Source organism: Anolis carolinensis, chromosome 1 (assembly GCF_035594765.1).
Source record: "Anolis carolinensis isolate JA03-04 chromosome 1, rAnoCar3.1.pri, whole genome shotgun sequence".
NCBI classification, from domain to species: domain Eukaryota; kingdom Metazoa; phylum Chordata; class Lepidosauria; order Squamata; family Dactyloidae; genus Anolis; species Anolis carolinensis.
The window spans coordinates 38,900,342-38,912,857 of NC_085841.1; the positions used below are offsets into that span (position 1 = coordinate 38,900,342).

Consider the following 12,516-nt stretch of genomic DNA (forward strand, 5'->3'; position numbering starts at 1 on the left):
CTAATCCTGATTTTAGTTATTTAACTCCAAGGGCTCCTAGATGAGGTGGATTATCAAGATCCATTTCATTCTGATTTCTAGCCTGGTTATGGGACAGAGATAGCTTTGGTAGCCTTGGTGGATGACTGCAGAGAACTGGGCAGGAGGACTGTGTCCCTGTTGATTCTCCTGGACCTTTCAACTGATTTTGATACAATCAACTATGGTATCCTTTTGAGTCGCCTTTCTGGGATGGATCTTAGAGATACTATTCTTCAGTGGCTCCGTTCCTTCCTGGAAGGATGTTTTCAGAAGGTGGTACTAGTGGACTCCTGTTCAACTCCTTGGCCACTACCATGTGGGTCCCTTAAGATTCACTTCTGTCCCCCATGCTGTTGAACATCTATATGAAACTGCTGGGAGAGGTTTTTGGAGTGTGGTGCCATCTATACATAGATGACACCCAACTGTACTACTCCTTTACACCTAATTCCAAGGAAATGGTTCCTATGCTAAACTGGTGCCTAGTTACCTTCCAGCTGGACTGCTACAAAGTCTTCTACGTGGGGCTGCCTTTGGAAAGTGCTCAGAAACTTCAGTTGGTCCTAAAAGCAGCATCCAGGATGGTCAGTTTTAAATGTAATTTTAATTGTAAACTAACTTTATATCCACACATGAATATTTGTTTTTAATGTTTGTATTCAATTTGTTTTAAATTGTTGCTAGATTGTGTGGCAGTTAGTTGTCTTGAAAGGCAGGGTATAAATACAGTTAATAATAATAATTTGTTGAATTATAAAATTTTATCCCTCACTTCATAATTAACAGTCTTCAAGGTAACATAGAAAATTTAATAAGCATAACCTGGAGCAATTTAAAATCTTTAATGTTTATACAGTAGAGTCTCACTTATCCAACAAAAACAGGCCAGCAGAATGTTGGATAAGTGAAAATGTTGGATAATAAGGAGGGATTACGGAAAAGCCTATTAAACATCAAATTACATTATGATTGTACAAGTTAAGAATCAAAACATCATGTTTTACAACAAATTGACAGAAAAAGCACGATAATGTTATGTAGTAATTACTGTATTTACAAATTTAGCACCAAAACATCACAATGTATTGAAAACATTGACTAAAAAAAAATTACTACTAAAAGGTCAACTGTGTTGGATAATACAGAATGTTGGATAAGTGGAGGTTGGATAAGCGAGACTCTACTGTAATTCCTTATAGATACTACTACTCATATCACAACTTCTCTGAATACTTACTGCATTCGAAAAGCAGATGCCATCCAAGAACAAAAACCCTACAAAATAAATGATAGTATTTTGTGATCACAAGAGTGTATCCGGAAAATAACTATGGATAGTAGAGTTCCACTTGCAAAATGAGACATTCCTGCCTCCTTGTTCCTATTACAACTGCATATATTCCCTGAAAATCTGGTCCTGAATGTTGGAAAACTGGCTGAGGCATCAGGGAAAGCATAATAGCCAGCTATAAGCAGGAGCAGAACTGACAAAATGTCAGACAGCACTCTCCACATAAGCAAAAAAAGGGAAGGGCTCTGACACTTCCCTTTCAAAGAACATAACAATATAATCAAAGTATATACTGATACTACATTTTCCCAGAAATGCCTCTTCAAAATACTTTCTTTTTAATATTAAGATTTGGGGGGGGGGGTGTTATAAAGCCATCTTTCTACAAAAGCCTGAAAAATGGGTAATAGGAATTCTATATGAGCATATTCCTGAGAATGTTCGTGCATCAAATTATGAAACTGTCTTACACAGACAAACTAATATGTGACAGGCTTCACATAAAATGGTACTGACCTCATCAGGATCCAGTTCATCAGGAATTGAGGAGGATACTGATAATCTATGAAATTTGGCTTCACTACAAGACAGACCAGAAAGAAACATGATTAGAATCCTACAGTAAAAGCAATTGCTAAACTTAATGTCACTTAAGTAATTATAAAATGTAAAAGTAGACTCTGAAAAAAAAGGAATGAGCTGCGGAGAAAAACGCTGCCCTAGGAAGAAGATTCAAATGCAGCTAATAAAAAGCGTCTTAGGACCAAGGAAGGAAAGGAAGGAGCGAGGTATGTATTATGGTACAAGCAAAATGGGAATAAGATAAGAGAGGAGATACATGAGCTTGGTGTAACGGTTTGAGCATTGAACTACGACTCTGAAAACCAGGATTCAGGCCTTTACTCAGCCATGGAAATCCTTTGGGTGACTTTGAGTGAGTTGCTCTCAGCCCCAGAAAATCCTACCTTAGGGTTGCCACTAATTGGAAACGATTTAAAGCCACAATAAAAACATTCTGAAGGACTCATTTTGAAGAAATTGTTCACTTATACACACAAGATCAATTTACACTTTGCTTCTAAGGGGCCAAAGCAGTGTCTTTTCTAGAATCCATCTCATGATTATAAGGATCCAGGACTTTCTGTCCAACGGCTACATGGCAGGGCATATTTGTGGATTTTTGTGGATTTGATTTTTCTCCTATGAATGAGAGAATATGGTTTGAAATGTTACCCAGTGGGTTTCCATGGTGGGGGAGGATTTGAACCCTGATCCCTCAGAGTCCTAACAACACTCAAACCACTACACCACTCTCACTACTGCCAAGGTTTAAAGAGCTCATTTGTTAAGTTATTGCGAAAACCCCATAAAAATGTGCAACAACTCAAGAGTGTTAATGTGGTTACTTTGCCTGAAACACTTCTCATTTATTGACTTTCATCGGAGAAATATAAGACATGATGTTAAATGCATAATTGGGAATCTGTGTTTTCTAAAAACAAATTAAAAGCACAAATGGATTTTTATATAGGTCAGCACATGGGGAGGAGAGTTTTAGCCCTTTGTTTTTTTGCTGCCAGCTCTACTAAATATAGCATACTGCTTCTTTAATTTAAAAACCAAAAACAGAAAATACCAACTTGATTCTCTAAAATAATTTATGTCTATTACAACCAATTCCTTTCCTATTTGGTTCAACGATTCCCTGGTTTTGCTGAGTGTCAGGTTTTGATCATATCAATAAAATAATAATAATAATAATAATAATAATAATAATAATAATAATAATAATAATAATGAAAACTTTATTTTTAACCCGCCCTCTCTCCCATGGAGGGGCTCAAGTTGGCTTCCAAAGACTAAAATAATAATAAAATAAATACAAACAGTTAAAACATCCAACAGCATGATCCTGTTAGTTGTATGGCTAGCTATTCTGCAGAGCCTGCTCGGGCTGTGGCGCAGGCTGGAGAGCAGCTGCAATGAGTCACTGCAATGAATCACTCTGACCAGGAGGTCATGATTTCGAGGCCCGCTCAGAGCCTATGTTTGTTTGTCTTTGTTCTATGTTAAAAGACATTGAATGTTTGCCTATAAGTGTAATGTGATCCGCCTTAAGTCCCCTTCGGGGTGAGAAGGGCAGAATATAAATGCTGTAAATAAATAAATAAATAAATAAATAAATAAATAAATAATGGGTACCAATTTTTATATTAAAGTTTTGTCCAATGCTTTCATCCAATGCTTTTGGCCATCAAGCGATGTAAGACTGGTAAAGCACCTGGCCTAGATGACCTGATGATGGAGCAAATCAAGCACTTGGGGGCCAAAGCTGAAAACTGGCTTTTGAAATTCTACAATCAATGCCTGGCACACAAACAGATTCCCAGAGCATGGAGGAAAACTAAGATAATTGCCATCTTAAAACCTGGTAAAGATGCCTCCAATGCCAGGAACTATCGACCAACCTCCCTCTTATGTCATCTATATAAAGTCTATGAGAGGATGCTATTAAATCGACTAGGACCTGTTATCAAACCCAAGCTTATTGCACAACAAGCAGGTTTCAGACCAGGGAAAAACTGTACAGGTCAAATTCTTCATCTGACTGAACATATCGAGGAAGGCTATGAGAAAGGCTGCATTACGGGAACAGTCTTTGTGGACCTTACGGCAGCCTGTGACACGGTGCAACATAGAAAAATGCTGCATAAAGTCTACCATATCACCCGGGACTTTGACTTTACAAAAACTGTCCAGACCCTCTTAGAAAACCGCAGCTTCTATGTGGAGTTTCAGGGCCAGAAAAGCAGATGGAGGAGGCAAAAGAATGGTTTACCCCAAGGCAGCATTCTTGCACCAACCTTATTTAATATCTTCATGAACGATCAGCCACAACCACCACTCACAAAGAGCTTTATATATGCTGATGACCTTGGCCTTACAACACAAGCAAAAGATTTTGAAACAGTTGAAAAGCAACTCACCAATGCCTTGAAAGATCTCTCCAGCTACTACAAAGAGAACCACCTGAAGCCTAACCCTGCCAAGACACAAGTGTGTGCTTTCCACCTATGTAACCGTGAAGCCAACAGGAAACTGAAAGTTACTTGGAAAGGCCAAGAGCTCGAACACTGTTTCTATCCTAAATACCTTGGTGTCACCTTAGACCGAACACTAACATATAGGAAACACTGCATGAACACCAAGCACAAAGTAGCTGCACGCAATAACATCCTGCGGAAACTGACTGGCAGCGCATGGGGAGCAGACCCACAAGTAATAAGAACATCAGCCCTAGCCTTGTCTTTCTCAACTGCAGAGTATGCCTGTCCTGTCTGGCACAAGTCTGCCCATGCAAAGCAGGTGGACATAGCACTGAATGAAACATGCAGAATCATCACGGGATGCCTTAAACCTACACCTGTTGATAAACTCTACAAGTTAGCTGGCATTGCCCCTCCTGACGTGCGACGGGAAGTTGCTGCCAACGGTGAGAGAAAAAAGGTCGAACATTGTGAAAGCCACCCACTGCATGGCTATCACCCTCCTCCCACCAGACTCAAATCAAGGAAGGGCTTCATGAGAACCACCACTCCTCTTGATGTTCCTCCAGCAACAGCAAGGGTGTCCCTCTGGGCAGCTAAACCTGGCAATTCTAACTGGATGGCCCCCCAAGAGGGTCTTCCTCCAGGGGCAAACCAAGAATGGGCAACTTGGAAGTCCCTGAACAGACTCAAAAGTGGAGTGGGCAGATCAAAAGACAACTTGGCAAGATGGCACTACCTGGAGGAATCCTCCATCTTGTGTGACTGTGGAGCTGAACAATGCGATTTCCTGCTTCTTGGCAGGGGGTTGGACTAGATGGCCCATGAGGTCTCTTCCAACTCTACTATTCTATGATTCTATGATTCTACAAACAACTCAGCATATGTATGCTTGCCCACAATGCCCTGCCTCATGTACGGAGGAGGAGCTGTTTAAAGCTACAGACAATGTGGTTGCTGTTGCCCGCTTTTGGTCCAAAACTATTTAGTTGCTTGTGATTTCTTTATTATTATTATTATTATTATTATTATTTTCATTATTTTAAATGTATTTATTGTACAATGCTTTTGACATGAAATAAATAAATAAAAATATTAAAGTTTAATATATGTTTACCTGTCAGCTTCTGATACCAGTGCAATGCGACCATAATCCCAGAATCTTCTTCTTATAAAGGAAAATATCAACATTAACATCTAGGAACAAAAATGAACAGATATTTTCATTATTATTATTATTTTATGTTAAACTAGATTAAGAGCAGCCAGTGTTAAATAGGATACCCAGGACCAAATTTATGCTTGCCATAATGAACTTTTATGGACGACAATCAGAAAATACTATACTGCTTTGATTTTTCGTTACTAAAAAGATACAACTTGTGCTACAAAGAAAGAAAAACTTAGATGATACTACCATTGTTTTCCAAGAAAAAACCTTCAAACAAATGGATGTTGATCCTGTCATACTGCTCCTACGTTTGGCAGACACTACGTCTGATGCTCACAGCTTTAAGGGAATTAAAAAGAACTGTATTGCATCAGTCCTGCATGCACATCCTGCTATCCAAAGACTACAGAATGGTTTGTTGATGTTATGTTGATAAGGAAAATCTATCATAGGATTTTCTTAGCAAGATTTGCTCAGAGGTTAATTGTCAAGTGCATCTTTCTGAGACTGAGAAAGTGTGACTTTGGCCAAATGATTTCTCATTACAAAGCAGAGGTTCAAACCCTGAACTCACAGTCATAACCCAATGCTCAAATTACCACTCCACGCAGTACAGAATTATTTATACCATGCTATATATTACTCTTTAGTCACAACCTTCTAGTTTTCTCACAATAGCTTTTCTGAAGGGAATGTTGTTTGATCTCCTCCCCACAAAAGTTTTATCTCAGCATAGAAATGTGATTTTACTTTGAACTAGGGAATTCTGGAAGAGACAAACATTTGCCAAACAATTTACAGAGTTTACAAAAGGAACATACCAAAAAGCAGGTTACATCAAGCAACAGAACAGTAGGGATTCCACCGAAGGTTACACCTTGAAGTACAGTACTTCCCTGTGCAGTGCTGTAGCAGTAGGTACCATTTGGATAGTCAGTGTCTCTAGTTCTATTCAAGAAGTAAACCAGACGCGAATGTCCCACATCCAGAGACACAAATGGAATCATGCTGCCTCACTTAGAAAAGAAAATAACAAAAAGCAGTTACACTGGGAGAGAAATGTGTCATTTATTCAACTAAAATCAGAGAGACAAATTTCCAAGCTAAAGCAACATTCTTTCACTACAATAATTATTTAAGAAATTATGGATCAAAATAAGATATGAAGTTATCGTTAGGTAAAGGTAAAGGTTTTCCCCTGACATTAAGTCTAGTTGTGTCTGACTCTGGGGGGTTGGTGCTCACCTTCATTTCTAAGCTGAAGAGCCAGCATTGTTCATAGACACCTCCAAGGTCATGTGGCTGTCACGACTGCATAGAGTGTCATTACCTTCCCACCAGAGCAGTACCTATTGATCTATTCACATTTGCATGTTTTCAAACTGCTAGGCTGGCAGAAGCTGGGGCTAACAGCTGGCGCTCACCCCGCTACCCGGATTCGAACCACCAACCTTTCAGTCAGCAAGTTCAGTAGCTCAGCGATTTAACCTGATGCACCATCAGGGGCTCCTGAAGTTATTGTTACTTGAGTACATTTATAATCCTTTTCTGGTGTATCTCCTATATTAGTGATTCCAAACTAAAAGTATACAATAACCATATGATGTTATAAGGTTCTATCAAATCCTACCCTACAGACTCTAATCCAAGATAGTTGCAGTTCCTATGGTAAAAGCAAAGCAAGTTGATGGGTGCTATCAGGATGTAACTTCAATAGTCCTTCTCCGCTAATTATTCTGTCTAGTGCTTCTGGAAGCTGAAGTCCAACAATATCTTCTGGAAACTAAATTTGGGAGCCATTATTGTAGAAGAGAAAATTTCCCATACTATGGACATAACTACAACGACTTTACAATCAACAGAAATTCTGTCCTTCACATATTCCTGATATAATGAGTGAACCAGAAAGCCATATTTCAATATCAAATTTGCTGCAGTTCCTATGTGCCTTCAAATAATCCCCCCCCCCCCCCACATGTCGCCGTCTAGAAACAACCCTTGTTTATACAATGGGAAATGGGGAGGGGAAGAACCAGCGAAAATGGGGAAAATGGTTTTCCTCCTCCAACTCCCTCCCCCCCCCATAAAATGGACTATCCCCTTTTGGCCTCTACCCGGATAGTGGAACAATACCCTATATTTTTATACCCTGCCTTTGTCTCTTGACTGAGACCCAAAAGAGTTCATAACATTAAAAACAATGTGATTCAAAACATACAACATATAAATATTAAAATACCATCAAACCTATCACTTGGGTTTCATGGCAAGACTGGTTGAGAAGAAGTTTGTCATTGCCTTTCTTTAAGGCTGCGAAGGCCTGACTTGCCCAAGTCACCCAGTGGGTTTCATGGCTGCAGCTCCCCAAAATAAGAAATGCAGCATAAAAAGCCTTCCACTTCTGAAATTCCATTTGCCTTCAAAGACAATTTCTGCAAATGCTAAGCCCTGCAGAGGGCAGAGGAAAACCAGATACATCACTAGTTGCAGCAAGTTGCAAATAGGGCAATTGTCAGTTTTGTTCAATCTAACATCAAGAAAAGGCAAAAATAAGGAGCGTGATGTCCTTAGAAATGACATTTCACAACCATAAATTGTCCTAATGGGTTGTGCCCTCCTTGAGAGAAAGCTCAGAAGAAGAAAAAATGACATAACAAGCTTTAAACAGAACAGCAGGCGTGGGGTCTCCCCCACCATATGGAGCAGCAGAGCAAAATGTGGGTTGTCATTTCCTTTAAAAGAGCCACAAAGCATGGCAAAATTAAACTGACTGCTTTTCTCCCTCATCACCGCACTTTTGTAGCAGGGAAGCTATTGAATTTCTGCCATTACAGTGATCGAGGCTACTGTAGAATTAATGCAGTTTGGCACCACTTTATCTGCTATGGCTCAATGCTATGAAATCCTAGGATTTGCAGTTTGGTGAAGCGTCATATGGCTAAGTGGTGCATCTACACCAAGCATGGGCAAACTTCAGCCCTCCAGGTGTTTTGGATTTCAACTCCCCCAATTCCTAACAGCTGGTAAGCTGGCTGGGATTTCTGGGAGTTGAAGTTCAAAACACCTGGAGGGTCGAAGTTTGCCCATGCCTGATCTACACTTTAGAATTAATGTATGGTAGTTTGACATCAAAGCCCTAGATGGCACAGCAGGTTAAACCGCTTGGCTGTTGAAATTGTTGACCAAAAGGTCAGCTATTAGAATCCAGGGAGCGGGGTGAGCTCCCACTGTTAGACCCAGCTTCTGCCAACCTGGGCCAAAGTTTGCTCATACCTGATATTGATTTATGTACAGTAGAGTCTCACTTATCCAACATTCACTTATCCAATGTTCTGGATTATCCAATGGATTTTTTTAGTCAATGTTTTCAATACATCGTGATATTTTGGTGCTAAATTCGTAAATACAGTAATTAGTACGTAGCATTACTGCATATTGAACTACCTTTTCTGTCAAATTTGTTGTATAACATGATGTTTTGGTGCTTAATTTGTAAAACCATAACCTAATTTGGTGTTTAATAGGCTTCTCCTTAATCTCTCCTTGTTATCCAATGTATTCGCTTATCCAACGTTCTGCCGGCATGTTTAAGTTGGATAAGTGAGACTCTACTGCAGGGGTCCTCAAACTTTTTAAGCCAAGGGCCGGTCCACAATCCTTCTGACTGTTAAGGGGCCGGATTATCATTTGAAAAAAAATACAAACAAATTCCAATGCACACTGCATATGTCTTATTTGTAGTGCAAAAACAACAACAACAACAACAACGAAAGAACAATGCAATATTTAAAAATAAAAACAATTTTAACCAACATACATTTATCAGGATTTCAATGGGAAGTGTGGTCCTGCTTCTGGCCAATGAGATAGTCAAGTTAATTAGGGTTGTTGTTGTTGTTGTTGTTGTTGTTGTTGTTGTTGTGTGCCTTCAAGTCATTTCAGATTTTGGGTGAGCCTAAGTCTAAAATGTATTTATTATTTATTTACTGCATTTATTTACTACATTTGTATCACACCCTTCTCACCCCAAAGGGGACTCAGAGTGGCTTACAAATTATATGTACATACAATATATTATATTATTATCATAGCACAATATTAGCATTATATATTACTATATTGAACTATACCACTATACTGTAATATTATTAGTAATATTATATGTAATATAGAATACATAATCAATATTATTATATGGTATTATTATTAGTGTTATATTGTATTACATTATAATATTATTATCAATATTATATGTATATACAATATATTATATTATAAAACTGAGGGCGGGGGCCAGGTAAAGGACCTCGGAGGGCCGCATCCGGCCCCCGGGCCTTAGTTTGAGGACCCTTGCTCTACTGTATTTATTTACGGCTCTTTTATCCCGCCTTTCTCAACCCTGGAGGGGATTCAAGGTGGCTTCACAACATAGGCAATGCCTTTAAAAACATAGTACAATAAAAACAACCACACCATTAAAACAATTAAAAGCATTTGAATCCATACAAGTTAAATCACATAATCCATAGGCGTAGTCCGGACCATTCCACAAATCAATTACACATATTTCGTATCTAATTATTGCACTAGATTTGCGAAGGCTTGATCAAAGAGCCATGTCTTCACTTTTTTGCAGAATGTCAGGAAGGAGGGAGCTGATCTGATCCCCATGGGGAGGGATTTCCATAGCCAAGACAGCACCAAGAAGGCTGTCTCTCATCTCCGCCAATCGTGCCTGCAAAAAAGGCGAAGCCGAGAGCAGGGCCTCTCCAGATGATCTTAAACTCCGAGATGGTTCGTAGAGGGAGATATGTTCAGACAAGTAAGCTGGGCTAGAACAGTTTAGGGCTTTATAGGCTGAAGTCAGCACTTTGAATTGTGCTGGGTAGCAAATTGGCAGCCAGTGGAGCTGGCGCAAGAGGGGGGTTGTATGCTCCCTGTACACAGCTCCGGTGATCAATCTGGCTGCTGCTTGTTGGACCAGTTGCAGCTTCTGAACAGTCTTCAAGGTAACCCCACATAGTGCACGTTGCAATAATCTATTCAAGATGTAACCAGAGTGTGGACTACTGTGGCAAACTGATATAGATGTACCTATAGATAAGTATAGATATTGTGGATTATCTGCCTTGATATTCTAGGTTATATAGCTGTGTGGAAGGGCCCTTAGGTTTCCCCGGCAGTTCGGGTGGAGCCAGACCGCATGACGTCTACAGCAGGGTGTAGGAATTGTGGAATTAAAGTCCAAAACACCTGGAGGGCCAAAGTTTGCCCACGCCTGGTCTGCAGCTTAGCTGTCCCTTAAAGAGACCCTTGTAGAGAAGGGGAATGGGCAGTACAAACTGGACGTAAGTCACAGGGCCCTTCCCCACATTCATATAAACCGGAATATCAAGGCAGAAAATCCCATAATATCAGTTTTGGGCTGGGATAACGGAGTCCACACTGCCATATATATTCCAGTTCAAAGCAGATAATGTAGGATATTATTCAGCTGTGTGGAAGGGACCACAGACAAGCGCCTGACACGCGAGATTAAAACACCAGAAAAGACAGGCAAGCGAAGCGAGTGAGGAGGATACACACTTCAGCCACACACCATTCACCTTGCCGGGCGTATCTCCCCTCAATACGAAGCGAGAGAAAATGGAGGCCGCGCAGGGATGAGGAAGGAAGAGGGCTCGCCTGAAGCCCAGCTCAGAGGCCGTAGAAACACAGCCTTCCTCCTGCCCTCCCTGGCTGCCAAGAGGAGAAAACAGGAAGCGGAAAGATCGAGGCAAGGCCGTGGCGACCAATCAGGAGCCGCCGCCGTGCTTCCGCACCAGGTAGGGCCTAAAGGCCAAGCAAGCATCGACCCCCTGCCGAAGTGGATACAACAGGTGACCCTCGCGCCGCGCCTGCGCACTAAGTCCCTGCCTACGCCCAAAGCCTGCCTTCCTGGTGTGGTGCATGCTCGAGCGCCGCCCTAGCCAGGCCTGGGCCAACTAGGTGTTTTGGACTTCAACTCCCAGCATTCCTCACAGCCTCAGGCTCTTTCTTTTTCTTTTTCCACCCCAGCCGCTTAAGGCTGTGAGGAATGGTGGGAGTTGAAGTCCAAAACACCTAGAGGGAGGGCCCAAGAGAACCCATGCTTGTTCTGACACCAGGTTAAGCCTTTCTCTTTTGGGTTGCTGTGAGTTTCCCGGGCTGTATGGCCATGTTCTAGAACTTTTCTTTCCCGAGGTTTCTCTTACATCTATGGCCGGCATCCTCAGAGGTTGTGAGGTCTGTTGGAAACTAGGCAAGTGGGGTTTGTATATCTGTGGAATGTCCAGGGTGGGAGAAAGAACTCTTATCTGCTTGAGGCAGGTGTGAATGTTGCAGTTGGCCACCTTGATTAGCATTGAAAAGCCTTTCAGCTTCAAGGTCTGGCTGTTTACTGCCTGGGGGGATACTTTGTTGGGAGGTATTAGCTATCGCGGATTTATTCATGTCTGGAATTCATAGGCTTGCCAGGGACATAAAAAACAACAAAAAAGGCTTTTTTGCTTACGTTGGTAAAAAAGGAAGAACAAGGAGGCGATAGGGCCACTGCGAGGAGAAGATGGGGTGATGGTGACAACGGACAGGGAAAAATGCCTTTGCCTCTGTCTTCTCACAAAAAGAAAGCCATCTTCAACCTCAGCAACATGGAATGGACAAAGGATTGGGGGAAATCCAACCCCAAATAGGGAAACAAGTTGTCCAGGAACACCTGGCCTCTCTAAACGAATTCAAGTCCCCAGGGCTAGATCAGCTACATCCAAGAGTATTGAAGGAACTAGCAGAAGTTATTTCGGAACCACTGGCGAAAAAAGCCAACGGGATTCTGGCCTGCATCAATAGGGGTATAGCGTCTAGATCCAGGGAAGTCATGCTCCCCCTCTATTCTGCCTTGGTCAGGCCACACCTGGAATACTGTGTCCAATTTTGGGCACCGCAGTTGAAGGGAGATGTTGACAAGCTGG

The 12,516-nt window shown here is 41.2% G+C and overlaps 1 protein-coding gene across 10 annotated transcripts in view; it reads right to left on the bottom strand.

Annotated features, from left to right (window-relative positions):
* tmem63a (transmembrane protein 63A) overlaps positions 1–11,419 on the bottom strand; it is a 45,029-nt gene extending 33,610 nt beyond the window's left edge. For 2 of the 10 annotated variants that reach the window (XR_010003689.1, XR_010003690.1), the window contains exons 1-5: positions 11,137–11,419; positions 6,352–6,546; positions 5,477–5,556; positions 1,829–1,892; positions 1,259–1,296 (exon numbers count right to left, since the gene is read on the bottom strand). Coding sequence is in view for 7 of the 10 variants with exons in the window: in XM_008125935.3 (XP_008124142.1) it covers positions 1,259–1,296; positions 1,829–1,892; positions 5,477–5,556; positions 6,352–6,537 (368 nt within the window). In the remaining 3 variants the exon portion in view is untranslated. Of the gene's footprint in view, positions 1–511; positions 585–1,258; positions 1,297–1,828; positions 1,893–5,476; positions 5,557–6,351; positions 6,547–11,116 lie in introns of those variants that run through there. The other 8 variants (XM_062972709.1, XM_008125931.3, XR_507979.3 and 5 more) reach the window with 7 other exon arrangements.
* Positions 11,420–12,516: the final 1,097 nt, after the last annotated feature.